The sequence below is a fragment of the Macrobrachium rosenbergii genome, chromosome 12, assembly GCF_040412425.1.
Source record: "Macrobrachium rosenbergii isolate ZJJX-2024 chromosome 12, ASM4041242v1, whole genome shotgun sequence".
Classification (NCBI taxonomy): domain Eukaryota; kingdom Metazoa; phylum Arthropoda; class Malacostraca; order Decapoda; family Palaemonidae; genus Macrobrachium; species Macrobrachium rosenbergii.
In genome coordinates this window covers 3,795,501-3,815,500 of record NC_089752.1, presented here as the reverse complement: position 1 = coordinate 3,815,500, position 20,000 = coordinate 3,795,501, and the positions used below count along the sequence as shown (strand labels likewise).

General features: G+C 35.9%; 1 protein-coding gene and 1 long non-coding RNA gene across 3 annotated transcripts in view; one reads left to right on the top strand and one right to left on the bottom strand.

The window, feature by feature from the left end:
* LOC136844340 (uncharacterized) overlaps window positions 1–20,000 on the bottom strand; it is a 138,390-nt gene that overhangs the window by 111,822 nt on the left and 6,568 nt on the right. The gene's annotated exons all lie outside the window — the stretch shown is intronic.
* Window positions 9,154–13,143, top strand: LOC136844197 (heme-binding protein 2-like). The gene is made up of 6 exons (XM_067113215.1): window positions 9,154–9,286; window positions 9,847–9,906; window positions 10,346–10,478; window positions 10,886–11,066; window positions 12,170–12,286; window positions 12,766–13,143. The coding sequence occupies exons 1-6, from the start codon at window positions 9,200–9,202 to the stop codon at window positions 12,833–12,835; spliced, it is 648 nt and encodes a 215-aa protein (XP_066969316.1). The 5' UTR covers window positions 9,154–9,199; the 3' UTR covers window positions 12,836–13,143.

Genomic DNA, 20,000 nt, shown 5'->3' with positions numbered 1-20,000 from the left:
TACGTTATGTTGGTATTTTTAGGTGTTTACTGGTTACAATTTTGCCGTATTAGCTATGGAGGGTGGGGACTTTTGCGGAATGCTGGCTTAGACCTACCCCTGCGTTAGGCAATTCAAGCCGCGTAGTCTTCAAAGGTCAATAACAGCTTAGTTACAGCCGGCCGACAAAATATTACTTTAAATTCTTGTCAAGTAAATAACATACGTCAATTGCCATAGTCTAGCTCACCGCGGACAGCCGGCTTAGAATTACCAAATTAGGTTAGGGAGGTAAGGTTATACCATCATGGTTTTGGTAAGGTAGCCTTTCCAACAAGAACAGCCTAGGCTAGATACTGTTTCTTAGTTCACACTAGAATATATGATAGCATAAATATATGTATACATATATATATATATATATATATATATATATATATATATATATATATATATATATATATGATACATTTAACGAGACCGTTAGTTGTACTGTATATTAAATTTATCGTCAGTTTTTTTTCTTATCAGACCTCTTTCGTACACTACTGTTTCTGTGGTCTCGACTGTGAAAATAGTATTTTTCACCTCAGATGTAAAAATTTGTCATACTTACCTAAGGAACTCTCGCTTATTAATTGTTCCCGGGAGCTTCTGCCATCTGGTGACAACAAGTGAATCCAAACCAAAATAAAACATAAGTGCGCGGTCAGTATTTACGGTATTTTATATCGTACTTTATTTTGACCTTTAAACCAACAAATATTCTTGAAAACGAAGTGCTTTTTGCTTATACATACACACACACACGCATATATATATATATATATATATATATATATATATATATATATATATATATATATATATATATATATATATAAAATGTGTGTGTGTGTGTGTGAACTAGGTTGTTGAAATGATTGTATGCTGACAAGTTGCCTTGTGGTGAAATGAGAAACAGTATCCTAGCCTAGGCTTTTTTTATGGGATTGGCTAATTATCGAAACAATGAAGGGATAACCTTACCTACCTTACCTAATCTCTCTCTCTCTCTCTCTCTCTAGAAGCTGATATGTTTGAGGCTGGTGAAATGAATATGTGCTAATGTATACAATAGCCTTTGGGGTGAAGTGGGGAACAGTATTCTGCCCTATGCTTTTCTGTTTAGTGGTAAAAAAAGATAGGCCTGCCTACTGGGGAATTTTAGCTATAGTATCCTAGCCCAGGATTTTATTGTTAGTCAAGCCAATTTATATTGTACTGACTGAAGCTAGCCTAGCCTATGTTTCTTTTCGTATGTTTGTTAGGTTGCTAGAATGATTAAATCCTACCCTAGGCTTTGTTATGGGACTGACTAATTTACCGGAACCTTGTCTACCTAGCCTAATCTCTCTCTCTCTCTCTCTCTCTCTCTCTCTTTCTGTTTGCGTGTGTAAAGATTATATGCTAACATACACTATAACCTTCTAGTAAACTTAGGCGCAGTACCCTTGTTTAGGCTTTTTTTTATTTAGTGGTCAATAAAATACTGTAAAATTTTTAACGAAATGTGAATGCCAAAGAAATACGAAGGGAATTTTTGCCCATGAATTGTATTTTTTGTGCACATGTAATGAAAACGAAGGGTTTCATATTTCTCCTATAATTTACTTGTATTTTGGTTAAAGGAATATTTTTAAAAATGGAAAAATTTTCAGTCATTCTTTATTATAGTTATGTGACTATATTTCAATGTATCGCGCATTATTTTAGTAAAATATAATCATTGCAAGCCAGTTCCGTTACAATTAGCAGTTACAAAAAGATTTTCCTAATTTAGAAAAACCTTAATTTTTTCGGATTTTTTAAATGGTCCATAATCACCAAGAAGCAAAAGTTTTGACACATGATATAACTATACTTGGGAAGTTAATTAAGCCTTTCTTACGCCATAAAGTACATGGAAAGGAATATTTGGTACCTTAATTAAACGTCACTCCGTCTGAGAGTCATGAGACAAAAGTTTACAAAAAAAAAAAAAAAAAAAAGATTATATTACGACTTAACGAAGAAAAATTGGTTTCTGATTCGTGAGGGGGTCCTGTCCAATGACTCGTGGCATTAAGTCCAACTTTTCTCTTATTCATTTCCCTATACATACACTATGTCTCTGATCAGTGGCCGGTGCTATTATATGGGATACTATAGCAACACACGCTCTGATCAGAGGGCGTTGCCATTGTATCCCATATAATCATCTTTTCTTTATATTGACATTAGTTGACATTTCTTCGTTGTATCATTCCTCTTCCGGTGTTATTAAGTATTAATCCGTAACCTTTATATGTTTATTTTTAGCTCCTCATTGGACGGGTTGGTATCATTCTCGTCTAGCACTCTTCTGGGCCTGCGTTCGATTCTCCGACCGGCCAATGAAGAATTAGAGAAATTTACTTCTGGTGATAGAAATTCATTTCTCGTTATAATCCGGTTCGGATTCCACAATAAGCTGTAGGTCCCGTTGCTAGGTAACCAATTGGTTCTTAGCCACGTAACATAAATCTGATCCTTCGGGCCAGCCCTAGGAGAGCTGTTAATCAGCTCAGTGGTCTGGTTAAACTAAGGTATACTTAACTTAGTGGAAAAGTTAAACCTACGTGCTAAGGGCTGTACAAGGGATGGAATTTTATATCTGATTTGAAGTGTCCGTACAGAAATTAAGGTTCCATTTTCTAACAGGAGCTCATTAAAAATTGCTTAGACCATTACAATCCCATTTTCTCCTCATCTGTTTAGTATCTGGAATCAGGGGCGTCATGGGGGGGAGCATTTGCCCCCCTCAAGACACTGATGGCACCCCTAAGATTTAGTTTTCCCCTAGTAATTTAATAATAATAATAATAATAATAATAATAATAAATATTATTATTATTATTACTATTATTATTATTATTATTATTATTATTATTATTATTATTATTATTATTATTATTATTATTATTATTATTATTATGTGGGTAGGAGTGGTACACCTGTTTGCTGCTCTGTTTACTCAATACAGCTCTTATATGTTTTCCAAATGCTCCAAAATACTCACAAATTTCCAAAAATTTCTCGGGGTAGCTTACAGCGGCCCCCCTTCCCCAAGCAATAGGGCTCGCTTCGCTCGCCACCCCACCCATACCATAAGTTCTAAACCTTTGCCCCTCCCGCCCCCCCCCCAAGAAAAATCTAAAATTACTCCACTGTCTGATATCGACTTCAGTTAGCTACGTTTTAACTGGCTACTCATTACTAGGTCCATACCGATATTAGGATTATATTACTTGTCTTTATTTAAATATAATACAAAACTACCGAACTTCAGCGTAAGGTATTCTCTTCGTCAATCTAATCAAACTGAAATATCAGTTTTGACTGTCTCACTCTCTGTCTGTCTGTCTGTCTCTATTTCTTTCGCTCTGAAGAGCCTTCACTCTTGCTTTCCCGGAAGCAACGCAAATGTTTCATCTTGCCAGAAAGCAGACAGATTCCAACCAAAATCAGGCGAGATTCTATTTCCATTCCGTACGATAAACCGACATCCTTTCGCTCGCGCCGATCGTTATTTTTGCAATGACTCTAACCGAGCGAATGATTTGATTGCCCCTGAATGAATCAGAACGAATCAGAATGAATCAGAATGCCCAGGAAGAGTAATTGGATAATTAAGGAACTCATTTCATGCCGTGTGCGCAGGTGAATCGCTGAAGCGAATAATCAGGGCGGCGCGCATTCTTTCGACAAACATTGTCTACTGCAGTGACATAACATTGGTCTTCTTGCATTACCGTAATGACTTATACATGAAGGGAAGCTACGGAAAATCGTTATCGTTCTAAATGATATAAAATCTGATAGCATTATTCCGCTGTATAAATATTTTTACTGCAGAGAAAACAGATGTAAGATAAGCTAAATGATGAAAGAACTAAATGAATGAAAAAAAAAAAAGGCCGCAAACAAATAATTTGTTATGGAATACTTCAGCAAACGTAATACTCGAATTCAAGCCGCACTGTAATGTCATAAGTGCCAATGATTATTAAAAGAACTTTTCTTTTTATGCTTTTTGAGCATTTAGTATTACTAAAAAAACAGTTTCAACATCATGTTGAAATAATTATTCTCAGTGAATATTCGTACTTTGTTTTAGCTCTAATTATCGCATGCGAGATCCCAGTTACTCTCAAAGAGAGAGAGAGAGAGAGAGAGAGAGAGAGAGAGAGAGAGAGAGAGAGAGAGAGAGAGAACAAATAATGAGAAAAGGCGATAAAGTTGAATTGATTAATTCGCGTTATGAGCAAATTTTCTTTGCGGAATCAAAAAATATAAACACAAACGAGGACTTATTACATATATATATATATATATATATATATATATATATATATATATATATATATATATACATATATATATATATATATATATATATATATATATATATATATATATATATATATATATATATATATATATAAATATATATATATATATATATATATATATATATAATGTATATATATACATATATATATATATATAGTATATATATATATATATTATATATATATATATATATAAACACCCTCACACGTGATTTATACCTAGCAATCACAGGAAAATGAAACGGTTTAAACCCTGACCGGTGTCGGCTTAATTGCTAAGCCATCTTCCGGGGACTGAAACAAAGTGGCAGAAATTCACAGTATATACGCCAGCACGACAGTACACGCGCAACATTCAGACAGTTGGAAACCAAATATTTACACCTGACAGGTGCTCGTAGTTGGAGTCCTACCCTCATTTGTGACAGGACAACTTTTACAAATCCGATTATCGTGCGAGTGGCCCGCTTCCCTTTACCTGTCTGTCAGTTACCTTCCTTAAAATTTAAACATCTTGCATATTTCTTTTGATATTAATGGATCAAGTTTATGCATGCATTAACTGATATTCATATTCTTACTTAAGCCTTCTTTTATAAAACTAGACTCAGTGATGTATCTTTCTAGTGCATTATTAGAATAAACAATGTTTTTTTCCCCTGTTCAGTTGCTTGTATGATTCTTTTCGGTAACGTGCACAAAAATTTCACTGTTCACCTGTTCATTACTTACGCATCTTTTGTGCTGTTCTGTTCACTTTTCCCGTGTTTTTACAGTCTGACCAATACAAAAGTTACCACAAGACTTATGTGGGATATGGTATAAACTTTAGCACTGTCGCGCAAGTTGTTTGTAAGAACATGTTCATTGGTTTATCGCTGTTGAATGCTACGTTAACTCCAAAATTCTTAAGTAGACGTAAGAATATCTTTGGAATGATTAATGTATGGCAGTACAAGCAAGAATCGAACCGTTGCCTGCTTTATAAACAACAATAGACGGTGACTCAGACCAGTGAGGCATCAAGAGAGGAATAAGCTGATTATCAATTCTGCTGTAGCTAGGCCTGTCGAGTTCAAGTTGTTTACAGAATCGACATCAACCCACCACCAACATGATAGCTGACTGGCAAGCTTTTGACACTTGGCTATTAAAGGAATTTTTATATCACTTACAACTTGGTGAAATTATAACTGATAAGTGCTTCGTCACCGGCAGAATTCGAACCGTTGCCTGCTTTACAAACAATGATAGACAGTGACTTAGACCAGTGAGCCATCAAGAGATAAATAAACTGAAATCGATTCGGCGCAATCGAGTATTCTGTACAGCCGCTACAGCGTATAATCAAGGCCACCGAAAATAGATCGATCTTTCGGTGGTCTCGGTATAATGCTGTATGAGCCGAAGCCCTTGAAACTTTAACCACTGCCCGGTGGTAGCCTATCCTACATCGTTGCCCAAAGCACGATTATTGCTAACTTTAACCTTAAATAAAATAAACACTTCTGAGGCTAGAGGGCTGCAATTTGGTATGTTTGATGATTGGAGGGTGGATGATCAACATACCAATTTGCAGCCATCTAGCCTCAGTAGTTTTTAAGACCTGAGGGCGGACAGAAAAAGTGCGGACAGAGAAAAGTACGGACAGAATAAAGTGCGGACGGACAGACAAAGCCGGCACAAGAGTCTTCCTTTTACAGAAAACTAAAAAGTTACATGTATATAATTCATAATCAGCCAAGTGTTCCAAACTTACAAATCACCAGTCATGTTGGAGGTGGGTCGATATCGATTCTTACAACAGAACCTGAATTCGACAGGCATTTGCGAAGCGGAGCTGATATCAGCTTATATCTCTCTTGATGGCTTAGTGGTCTAAGTCACTGTCTATTACTGCTTCTAAAGCTGTCAACAGTTAGAATCCCGTCGTTGACGAAGAACTTATCAATTATAATTTTCCTCTGGTGTAAAGTTATTCCTGAGGTATAGTGAACTGGATATTAAATAATATACGTCTTAATATTTGTGAATATAAAAAAAAAGCACGGGTATATGCGACAAATTAATATATATATATATAAATATAAATATAAATATATATATATATATATATATATATATATATATATATATATATATATATATATATATATATATATTTTATTTATTTATTTATTTATTCATGTGGCAATCTACATGTCCTCGCTGTATGAACCGAAACTAACGAACGAAAGTTAACCGCATAAAACCGGACTTAGTCTTAATACTTTTGTCGATATAACGTCTGTTGTCCATACCATGAGGTATTACGTCCCCTTTGAAATAAAACCTCTCGTGTATTCCTTGCGTGATTTGACCGGAAGAGTAACGGTTAATTTTTTGAGAAATAATAGGAGAAAAAAAAACAGCCTTTACTCTGCTGCGTAGTAAAGTGCCTTAGTATTTCCCCGTAAGCGACTACGCCTTCCTGAAGGAGTATAAAACATTTACTTGTTAATCTGGAAATCGTTTAGGGATTCATAACTCACTCTCGTGATATGGCCCGTATCAGTTAGAAAAGTAAGATTTCATTTTTAGCCAATTAACATAAAACTGTATCAACTGTTCTGAGGGAAATACCACACGAGGATTCTTGCCTATAAATTCCCTAATGCCTGGCAACACTGAATTTGAATCAAATTTTACAGAGCACGACAATGTAAAAGATCATGGCCTCATGTATAGTTGGGCGGTTTCTTTACTAATGTTGTTGCTGACGTATTCCAGGTGGGCTTCCTATGAGCACAGCCTCTTGCTCCAGAAGCAGAAATTTTAGTCTGACAAAGGTGATCTAATTATTTGGTAATGACCCTTTAATTCCTCCCCGTAGGGAGGAAGTGCCGTCAGTGCACCGCACGCGAGCCACTGCAGGCTTTACCAAAGCTTCTTTGCAGCGTCCCTCTGGCCCCTAGCTGCACCCACTTTTCAGCCTTTTACTTTACCTCTGTTCCCGCTTCCTTACTTCAATCTTACTGTCCAACCACTCCAACGCCCTCTTTTTTTATTGTCTTAAGCGCTGAATGGCTGAAAGTGCCACAGCGCTTGGCTTTAGAGCTAAATGTTCACGCGTCCATTCCAATGACCCTTCAATGGGTACCATCTACATTATACCTGTGGCGGCGTACTTTGATGAGGGTCCTTCGTAAGATCCCTTCCACCCACCGCTGAATTTCTTTCCCCCTTTTATTTATCATCAGGGATCTTTGTCTTTCTCTCGCCTAGCTGTCTAACCTCCTTAACTTAACTTTCAGTTTTCACCTTTCATTTAAGAAAGAACACTTCGTACGAGCAAGCTTTGTCAGAAACCAGACACCTTAGTGGGGGCGTTAAACTTCGTTCAATATCAACATTTATTTTCAATTTAATGTTGGCATTTATTCATAAATGAAATATAAATACATACATAAAAAATATTATCATAATGTTCCTCCCATTTGCTTTCCCAGCTGAGTTAAGTCGCGGCGACTCAGGCAGACTGAAATAACTTTATCGTCATCGCGCCAAAAGAAGACGCCTTTGCCTGAAGGAAGGAAGGAATCTGAAAGATTGTCTTGTCATCCTCACAGAGAGGCAATATTTTACGTCATATTTTCTGGTGTCCGCCCAGTGGCAGCTTGTTAGCGGTCTCCAATTTCAGAAATAATGGGGGCTCTGCTTTCAATGCAGTTTTGTTGTTTTAGGCTTATTTATGTTACGGGATTTTCATGCAAATGGAGCATCTATATTTGAGAATATATTGACTCTCCACGAATGAATACAAGTACCCGCCCACACACAAAGACGAATCACCTAAACCTTGTTTGTCTAAGTCATGAGAAGCCGATAAACATCCAAATATCTTCAATACAAAAGGTGAATGTCATGCGATTCCTGGTATCATTAAAAGGGATGAATAAATCTCCTATCGGTAAAATGAAAGAGAAGTGGATGATAACTTACATTTCATTGTATGCAGCGCATGAAGGAAAAAATTAAGACAGGCACATAAACAAGTAGACTAAAAGAAAAACCATGTTTCACTTGATTTAGAAAATAAACGAAGTCTGGTCGGAATAAACTAGTTTATGATAATAGTGGCATACTTGACTTCTTCTGAGGCCTAGCCAGTCTCGTGGAAGACGCCGTTGACCGTTGAAGCACTAGCCCCGAAAATTACGCCCAACGGACCGTGCACGAGTTGCGTGGTTACATAAATTTCATCTTTGTATTTTAGGCGTCGTCCGAGAGATATTCTCTCAAGCGTTCGCTCGTATTGTGTTCAGCGCTACGGCCAGCTCCCAAGCACTACTTTCAAGGTCATACGGCTAGAACCGACATACGCAGGACGGACGTGAAGCGGAGGATACGAGCTACGTAACTCTTACTTAACGCCGACTTATTCAATAAAAAAAAAAAGTTCTGAACGCTACGTAACGATTGTGTAACGAAATATAATGCTGTACAAATTCCGTGACGTATAAAAGATAGGCAGGGCGGCCAGTAGGCATCGAGTGTCTTCCCAACAAGACTCAAGGTAAGAGCTTGCCAATTCTCTTCTTGGTAAAGGAGTATACAGCGATTTAAAAATATAGGCGCAGTGCATTAATATGATTCGAAATACTACTGTGGTCTGTTTTATGCGTTGGTGAAATGCATGCTGTTTTATAGATCCTAAATTTCCTATGGAACATAGAAGGTGACATCCAGTGCTGTTTTTACTAATCTGATTCAGTGTATTTTCAAAAGTATGTTGGAGATATTTTCCGTGCTTCTCTATATTGACTAATATGTTATTTATCTTGCTGCAGATGAAGGACAACAGAACCCTATGGCTGGCTGTCATTTCGGTGGCCCTCCAGTTTTCGGTGTCTTTGGTAAGTCATAGATTTCAACAGACTTGCTAAGGAGATAAGACAGGGTTATAGATGCTTATGTATTATGATGAGGATAAAAAGAAATTGATCCGATCCTCTCGGACTGGTTTTGTTTTGTTTATGAATGCCAAAGTAACTGCTGCTGGCAAGACATTCCCTGTGATATAACAATCTCAGAGTGTTGATTTGTTATTACTATCTCGATTTGCATTAAATTTCTGTTTATGAAGGAAAATACTTCAAACTGTAGCGTACTTAGTGGGAGTGTAAAAGAAGTATCTGCATTTGTGATTGTATCTATAAAAGTTCTCCAAGACAGAGCAGGGTATGAAATAGCTAGTAATAATTTAATAATAGTTTGACACCACGTTTTTCCTTTAATTACTGACGGAAATATTTACTGTACTGAGCATAATATCGTTACCTCTTCTTTACACAGAATCTTACTGTTGTAAGGCAATTAACCAGAAATTCTTTAATAAAATCTACGCAAAGGCTTTCCATTGTTTCTGGGCATACATGAATTGCTCATGTTAAGCAAATTTCTCTCGATGTTTCAGGCTGTCCCCTACGTAAAACCGATCGACGAAGCTCCCTACAAAGTAATAAGAAAGACCGAGGTACGATTTACTAATATACTCTCTGCATGTCATCTCAAATAACCAGATAAAGTGTGAAAATATCGTTCTTCTAAGTATGATTTTCGATATATGCATCTTAATACATGCTTTGTCAACCTCAGTATAACATTTACACTAACAATTAAGGTAGGAAATATAATATATACCTGCTATACAAAATTTTCCTGTTGATAATTAACTGAAGTTTTTATCATCATAAGAAAACTCCGCAAAACAATGAAATGGGCGGGACATAAATAACATACAACCTTTTTGCCTTCAGTAAAATTTAAGATACAGCTGGAAGTTTTCGAGGTTTTGCTTAAATCTTGCTTTCTACCAGACTTTATTTATCTATCCGCTGTCATTATTATCGTCATAGATATCTACTACATGTCCTGATTAAAACCATTATCATTATTATTAAAATTTTATTCAGAACTACGAGATCCGGTCATACCTCCCAGCGAAGTGGGTCTGCTACGACTATAAAGGAGCTGAATTCACCAAGCGAAATCAGGCTATGTCCTTCCTCACCATCTTCGAATACATCAATGGGGAAAACTCAGCAGGTAAAGATATTATATATATATATATATATATATATATATATATATATATATATATATATATATATATATATATATATATATATATGTATATATTATATATGTATATAATATATATGTATATATATTTATGCAAATACATATAAAACCATTAGCGTTAGAAGTAATTGCTTATGACGCTATTATGTTCAGCTCTCTCTCTCTCTCTCTCTCTCTCTCTCTCTCTCTCTCTCTCTCTCTTAGTTAGATTCGATGTGACTGACTTCATATATAATTTCAAACTAGTGCATGCGGCGTGAGTATCAATTAACTAACCCTGTTTTTCCCGCGATTATTTTAGTTTGAGAATAATAAAGCAGAGCGAATTATTATCAGGGAGTGTTATGCAATGGCCTTCAATTTCCCTCCAGGTGTCAACATCACCCTGGCAAGCCCGACCACGGTGAGGACCGTGCTCTCGGCCAACAACCCCCAAGAAAACCTGTACCAGATGTGTATGTTCCTTCCAAAGGTGCACCAAGACAATCCTCCACAGCCTCTGGAGAAAGGCGTCTTCATCCAGAATCGCAATAAGCTCACTGTTGCTGTCAGGTAAGGAATGAACACCTGCCGCGCTAATAATAATAATAATAATAATAATAATAATAATAATAATAATAATAATAATAATAATATTATTATAATAATATTAATAATAATAATATTATTATAATAATAATAATTATTATATTAATAATAATAATAATAATAATATTATAATAATAATAATAATAATAATAATAATAATAATTATTATTATTATTATTATTATTATTATTATTATTATTATTATTATTATTGCGGCTCAGGGCCATATACATGGAATATACAAATACAATACATACAATCTAGATACATCAGGTAACATGATAAAAATAATTAATCGGCAGTATCCACACAGTTGCTGAAGAAGTGGAAAAAATAGAATACATAATAATGGTCATGACAATAATTATATGGACAATAAGAGAAAATAAATTAAAAATTATAACAATAAAAAATAGATATTACAGACGATTAATTTCCATCTGAGGACCTAGGTGGTTACAGAAGTCAGGGCCAGAAGGCCAAATACGAATAATGACGAAGCAAATCAAAGATAAGGAATAGCTCATATGAATATTGAAAGTTTGTCACCTGAAGTGACGGCACTTCAAGTGGACGAATTAGATTTTTCATCTAGGCTTGACTATTTCGTTGTATCTAGGGACTGAGATAATTAAGACTTAACAAAAGCAGTCTACCTTAGAGTGTTGACGGAAATGCAAGTAGACAAACTAACAGTTTTTAGCAGGTGCATTTAAGTTTTATTTATCGTGTTCCTGATCAGTATTAACAACACGATAAATATGAAATATTATAAATCAACTATGATGGCAAAACGTGCATTCCTTGTTGGAACGTAGGAACAAATATGCAGCTCAGTAAACACAAGATTACAAATTTGCAGTTGACTTGAAAACAGTGAAGGTTTCTTCATTATAAAGTTATAGAATTTGAAAATCAAATGGACAGAGATGAACTTGATAATCAGAGAAACAGAATAATAATGTTATAAACACAGGAATAATAGTTAACAAAGAGAGAAGACAAAAAACACACACATGATAAAATCATCCACCTATTTACCTGGTATGTAATTTCAATTTTCCCAGGCAATTCAACCACTTAATGACGAAAGAGAATGAATGGGAGGTTCAGATGGAGATACTGAAAAATCACCTGAAGGCATCCAACGAACCAAGCATGGACTTCTGGGATGACTTTTACGGGTAAGGCGTTATATAGATGATGACTTTGATAATTCTCTTCGTATCAAGCAATAAATTCACTGGTCAATATATATATATATATATATATATATATATATATATATATATATATATATATATATATATATATATATATATATACATGTATATATATATATATATATATATATATATAAAGTTATATTTCAAGCACATAATTATGTTGAGTGTAAGTTTCAAGGCAATCAGTATCATTTTGAAGCAACAAAAAGTATACGTGCTATATATGTTCTATTAACCTTTATTTTTTATATATATGCTTAACCGAGACAATTTTACTGGCAAATATATATCATCAGGTTTATATTCAATGACATTCTGAACCGTGAAAGCATTTTCTTCAAAATCTGAAACAATGAATAAAATCATTTCTTATTCAAACAATGTTACATGACCATTAATGAAAAAAATGTAATTAACACTTGTTTCCCAACAACCAGGGCCGCGTTCGACCCACCATTCGATGTGAACGGTCGACCCAACGAGGTGTGGGTCGTGAAGAAGGAGTAAGAGGAAAATCGTCTCCGAAAAGCAGCCACCTTGAGGAACGCTGATACGACAAGCTGAAGGGAAAAGGAACGATAGAACTTGCCCACGGAAGGATCTGTTTTACCCTAATCTTTAAGCACATTTGTCTCTTCTTTTCAATATATCAAGCTTATCTTTTTGAGCCCACAATGAAGATTGGTTGTTAGTCTCTTATAAAACTCCACAGTTGTGTTACAAATCATTCTTTACGATTAATGTCTATTAGTGCAAAAATCTTTATGTTCTGTTGTGTCTTCTGTCTTACTGAAAATAAAGCAATAAATGTTCAACGGAGGCATTATCTTTATCTTTCCCGTGTTCTAAAACACCATCGTCATCAATCTGTTGTTAATTTGAGCAATATGGCCACGCAACGTTATTATTATTTTATTATATTATATATATCTTCTTCTTTCTTTTATATATATATATATATATATATATATATATATATATATATATATATATATATATATATATATTTATATATATATATATATATATATATATATATTTACATATATATATATATATATATATATATAAACATACATATATATATATATATATATATATATATATATATATATATATATATATATATATATACTGTATATATATGTGTATATATTATATATACTTTTAACTAGTGGGAAAAGTCAATGATATTTCTTTCTGCGCTTGGCTTGGAAAACGTAGGGTGAACCTGCTAATGGGTATTAAGAAGGTGCAACTTTACTTTAACTATGACACGCATACATACATGTACAGACGGACGCGGGCGCGCACACATACACACAAATGTGCATATATAAATATATATAAATATATATGTGTATGTGTATGTATATCAGATCCATCAGCATAATAATAAACTTGGAAATTTAATATCATGAGTACTTCGTTGATTACTTTTTTTTTTTTTAATAAATTCTAAGAGCGTTTTTTTCTGTCAAAATTTCAGAAAAATTTAAACGGAAAAGTTTTGCACCGAAGCAAAGTAAGTCCCAAATGGTAGAGAAAGGAGATGTAGGAGATCTTGTAATACTTTATTCTATAAAATGCTCTTGTTGGTTGGGGGGGGGGTGCATTTTGCTGGGACATAAATTTTTCCACACTTCGCATTTTTCCTTAGAGGGGGAGTCACAGATGTTGCCATTTTAGTTCCCAGCACGTCTTTAGGGATAATGTTGTGATTGATTGCTGAATGAAATTGACTAAAGGCCAAGCACTGGGACCTATGAGGTCTTTCAGTGCTGAATTGGAAATTGACAGTGAGAAGGTTTGAAAGGTGTAACAGGAGGAAACCCTCGCAGTTGCACTATGAAACTAACGTAAAGAGAAGTTGGATATCGAGATTGAAGAAAGAGAATATGAATGGAGGTACAGTAAAAGGAATGAAAAAGGTTGCAGCTGGGGACCGAAGGAACGCTGCAATGAACCTTAAGTAATGCCTACAGTGCACCGCGTGAGGTGCACTGACAGCACTACCCCAATGCGGGGGCTTTGAATTTCTGTTGCTGTCTAGGATGATTTCTAATTCTATACTTATTCTTAGCGTTATATATTATGGGACTTAGAAATGTGTGTAACTGTACAGCGAGAAAAAATTCCTCTTTCTACAGCGAACAATAACTCTTATCCTCAACCAAAAAAAAACACTGAGCGAACGAGAGGGAAACAAGATAAAAACAAAGAGCAGCCGAAGGTGTGAAATATAGCACCCTCCTTAACACCTGCTATTTTCCCTTTCCAACGCTTCTCTTCCATATCCATTTATTTCTTGCTCTCTCTTTGACCTCTGGCTTATAAAAAAACACCCTTTCTGTTTCTCCGAGACGAACGACTGAGCCACCATTTCCTTTCCCTGAGAAAGCTTTAGCCGAGAGCACCGTTGCTGGGAACAGGTGGTCCTGAGTTGAATTGAATTGAATATGGAATTTAGGCCAGAGGCCAGGCACTGGAACCTATGGTGTCATTCAGCGCTGAAACGGAAATTGGCAGTAAAAGGTGTGAAAGGTGTGACAGGAGGAAAACCTCGCAGTTGCACTATGAATCGGGTGTTAGGAGAGGGTGGAAAGTAAGATGGAAGAAAGAGAATATGAAAGGAGGTACAGTAAAAGGAACGAAAGGGGTTGCAGCTAGGGGCCGAAGGCACGCTGCAAAGAACCTTGAGTGATGCCTACTGTGCACCGCATGAGGTGCACTGACGACACTAACCCCCTACGGAGTTCCTCTCTTCGGCCTTCAAGGTATGGAATTCCGCTCTTTCATTCAGCCTTGAAAAAATAATCTCCTTCTCTTTTGGAAATCGACCTCTTCCTTCCGAAGGGTGTACACTTTATTTTCCTCGGCGGTATACAGGCATTTGGATGCCAATTCTTTTGATTTAAAAAATGAGTTTTCTGTACAGCGTGTAATGCTGTATGAGCCGAGGCCCATGAAAAACTTTCAGCCACGGCTCTGTGGTGACCTGTCCTATAGCGGTGCCAGACGCACGATCATGGCTAACTACAACCTTAAATAAAAAGAAAACTACTGAGGCTATAGGCCTGCAATTTGGTATGTTTGATGATTCGGGGAGAGGATGATCAACATACCAATTTGCAGCCCTCTAGTCTCAGTAGTTTTAAAGATATGAGGGCGGAAAGAAAAAGTGTGGGCGGACAGACATAGCCATCTCAATAGTTTTCTTTTACAGGAAACTAAACAGCAATGGAACATAGAAAATTGCTATATTTTCTATATTTTCTGGTCTCACGACATCCTTCCTAAAGCTCGTCTCTAGATGCTTTCAAGATGACACAGATGTCATCGGCCTGACGTCACGGCTTTGCTCCACACCGCCATCTGCTCGCGGAGACAAAAGCCATGAATAGGTTCCGGTATTCCAGCGTCCACTTGGCCTTCTGTCCCTTTATGCGAGGATATCACTGCGAAAGATTTTTAACAGGTTTTGCACTTCCTTCCTAATTTCTTTAAAGAAACGAGAAAAAATGCGCTGAAGTTTCTTCGGCGCAGCAATCGAGTTTTCTGTCCGGTGGTGGCATCAGCCACGGCCTATAAAACTCTTAGTCGCAGCCCATGAAACTCAGCCACGGTCCGGTGGTGGCCTATGTTGTTGGTACCCATAGCGCCGACAGAAGTACGATTGTGGCTAAGTTTAACCTTAAATTAAATAAAAACTACTGAGGCTAAAGGGCTGCAATTAGGTATGTTTGATGAATGGAGGGTTGATGATCAACATACCAATTTGCAGCCCTCTAACCTCAGTAGTTTTTAAGATTTGAGGGCAGAGAGAAAAAGTGCGGACAGAAAAAAGTGCGGAAATAAAAAGTGCGGACGGACAGACAAAGCCATCTCAATAGTTTTCTTTTACAGAAAACTAAAATGAGGAATAAAATAAAAAAAATAGAGGTAAAATGGCATCAGTCGTCTGGAGGAAGGGTGAAATGAGGGAAGAACATTTTCTACATTTACCAGTAGAGAGAAGTTGTATTGTTTCATAATTAGCAAAATTAACGTTTTTGTCATCCAGGAGCCATGAATCATGATTAATAAAGTTACTACTAATTACAGGGCATCCCAGAAAGATTCGCCCTTCCTTGCAAAATCTAATTGCGATAAGATATCACCGACTTCGAAATACCACGAGAAAGAAATTATAGACATGAATCAAATGGAATGGAATGGAATGGAATGGAATATAGAGTTTAGGCCAAAGGCCAAGCACTGGGACCTATGAGGTCATTCAGCGCTGGAAAGGAAATTGGCAGTAGGTAGGTCTGAAAGGTGTGACAGGAGAAAAACCTCGCAGTTCCACTGTGAAATAATTGTTAGGAGAGGGTGGTTAGCAAGATAGAAGAAAGATAATATGAATGGAGGAATAGATAAAGGAAGTGTTGCTTCTTATTTAAAAACCACAGCATATCAATTTGGAAGCAATAGTCCATAACCTTCGGTCTCAACAAATGATACATACTTGCCTTAATTGTTGAAACCATGACTGGGCCATTTATAAAAAAAAATTGGAACGGACACGAATTCTGCATAATTCAAAAATGAGTCCTTGTAGAGTATGCTCACAAGTTAAGAACCTTCAGTGCATTTTCGACACACTAATAGCCGTACGCTGAGCCCCATTTAAAAAAATAATAATAAAAATGAGACTACATTTTTGATTAAAAAAAAAAAAAAAAATGAGACTATATTACTGAATTTCATCTTCTTTGTATGCTCCTCCTTCTATTTTTACGATACGCCCTTTTTTCCCTTCGTAAGGACGCGTGTGTGTGTGCGTAATTATTAATGGGGGAAATTAGTTTATTCATGCCTTTAAACACATATGCATACGCACACATATGTATATATACATATACTGTATATGTGTACATGCATATATTATATATACTCGTATACACATATACATACCGTATATATATACACATATATATATCCATTCTATTCAAACTCAATCTATTCCTTCCCCGAGCAATAGACCGCATTTGCATTTGCTATGGAGAATGTCTTTGTGAGTCAAATGATCTCTGCCAATTCCCAAGGGAGCCTTTTCCAAAGAGAAAATCCTGAATTGTGATAATGCCTATTTCCAAGTCTTCGCTAACCATCCAATAGCGACCATTCCTTTTAAGTCTTACGTTTACGGAAAAGTGCATATGAGCACTTTAGATGTAATGGTGAATGCGTTTAACGTCTTTCTTTAGAATATCGTAATGGGATGCGGTCATTTGTCTTTTTGCAGAATGCAGCAGAAAGCATTTCTTTTATGATATGCAAAACGTTGTCTTGAACCTGATTCCCTTTATCCTCACGGTAATTTCTTCTTTTTTTATCCTAAATGATAATACTAAGACGAACATCACGGATTAAAATTCTGCAAGGTTTCGTTCCATCAGTAAATGCTTCATCGACTTTGTTAACTTGAGAGTTATTTGTTCCGCTGACTCTGGTAACTTAAAACGCCGTTATTCAAGCAATGTGTATCATATGAAAGACAGAGTTTGACACAATCTCAAGATGAAACAACTCATGAGTTTTCTCTAGTTTTTTTAGGTTTCGTTCTGGAGGATAACATTACATGAAATTAACCAGCATTCACACTATTTCATAAGATTTGTTATAATCTTTTAAAAAAGTTTCTTAGATTCCTTGCAAATTAAATTAAAGGCCTTCTTCTGACTTACACGACTCATCTTTAAGAAAGTTTCTGGCCATTCTTGTTTCTCGTCCGGGAGAAATATTATACCCGGATCTCTCTCTTACATGAATTGTTCATAATACAATGCCACATTCTTGTAAAGGTCCCTTTGTGCGAAAACTCAATGAGACTCCTTCAGTTAGGCAATAAGGGAAAGAGCATTCAACATGCTAACTAACCAGGTGATTCCTGGTCTCTACAACTATTTGTATGTAAACATGCTTCCGGACTGTCGCCATACCAGGAACTTGAACTAGAGTAATTTCAAAGATTACACTTGGATTAAGTAGACCAGTGAGAACACATGCAAACAAGAACATATCATATTTAATATAATATCACTGAATTTACACAAGAAGATAACTGAATTCTGAATACGGGTTCCATAGAATGGTGAAAGCAAATAAATCATATGCGATCATTTTTTTCTAAATGGGAGGAAATATCCAATGTTACTCATAAGACCTGTATAGCAGAAGACATCTATTCAATGGCTCTGATTTACAAGTAACTTTATCTATGTTTTAATATCAAGTCTGGAATGCTCCACTAATTGTGCATTATAGATTTGCTCAAGTAATCGAGGACTTATGACTCCGACTGAGTAAACTGACGTAGTTTGGGGTTTATTCATAAATAGCTTATAATTTCTTTTCCTTGAAAATATCCCGGAGCACTTTCTCTCTCTCTCTCTCTCTCTCTCTCTCTCTCTCTCTCTCTCTCTCTCTCTCTCTCTCTCTCGCGTTCGCAGAGACTACCAAACTCGACTCCTCAGCAAGAGACCGGAGATCGTTCTCAGTTGAAGGAACGGTTAACTAACAGCTACTACACGGATAAAGCATATGTATGTATGTATGTGTATACACATAATACATATATGTATATCCGTGTGTGTGTGCGTGCGTGAGTTTTGATGAAGGTAATAGTAATTCTGTGTGGGCGCAACCCGCGTTCTGTGAGCTAAAATCTATTAACATTTTCACTCCTATAGTACCGCCAGCTTAAAAATCCAATTAAAATAGTGAAGCCAAAAATACGTAATTGGAAACAATATCTGAAATCACACTAGCGCATTTTGCTCATATTAGAATAAGATTCTCTAGATTAATAACCAATATGCAAATTGAGCATTTTCAATTAACTTTGGTATTAATGAAGGTCAACTTTATTACCAGAGGTATAGATTTATAGAGCGTTATTAATATCTTCTTAAATATTCTATACTCTCTACTAAATAAATAATCAATTTATAGTAACCCATTACATAAACTCTTAATGAATGACAAGTAATCAAAATTCTTTAGGACGCAGTGTTTTCTTACAAGTAGGTTAATTCTTTTAATAATAATGAAATATTTTAGTGGCTTTGTTTTATGTAAATTTGTAGGGTTATTTTATACAAATGCGTAATTTATATTATCTTTGCGTACTTGAGATTTATTATCTTATTTCATTCATGTACATCCCAATAAATTCATACAAAAGGAACTTTACTGCAACTATTGTGCAAGGATCTTCATTTCATGGAAAATTCATTTTAGTTTTCTGTAAAAGAAAACTACTGTGCCGACTTTGTCTGTCCTTCCGCACTTTATTCTGTCCGCCCTCAGATCTTAAAAACTACAGAGGCTAGAGGTCTGCAAATTGGTATGTTGATCATCCACCCTCCAATCATCAAGCATACCAAACTGCAGCCCTCTAGCCTCAGTAGTTTTTATTTTAAGTTTAAAGTTAACCATAATCGTGCCTCTGGCAACGATATAGGATAGGCCACCACCGGGCCGTGGTTAAAGTTTCATGCTCATACAGCATAATACCGAGACCACCGAAAGACAGATCTATTTTCGGTTGCTTTGATTATACGGCGTAGCGGCTGTACAGAAAACTTGACTGTGCCGAAAAAAACTTCGGCACATTTATTACTTGTTT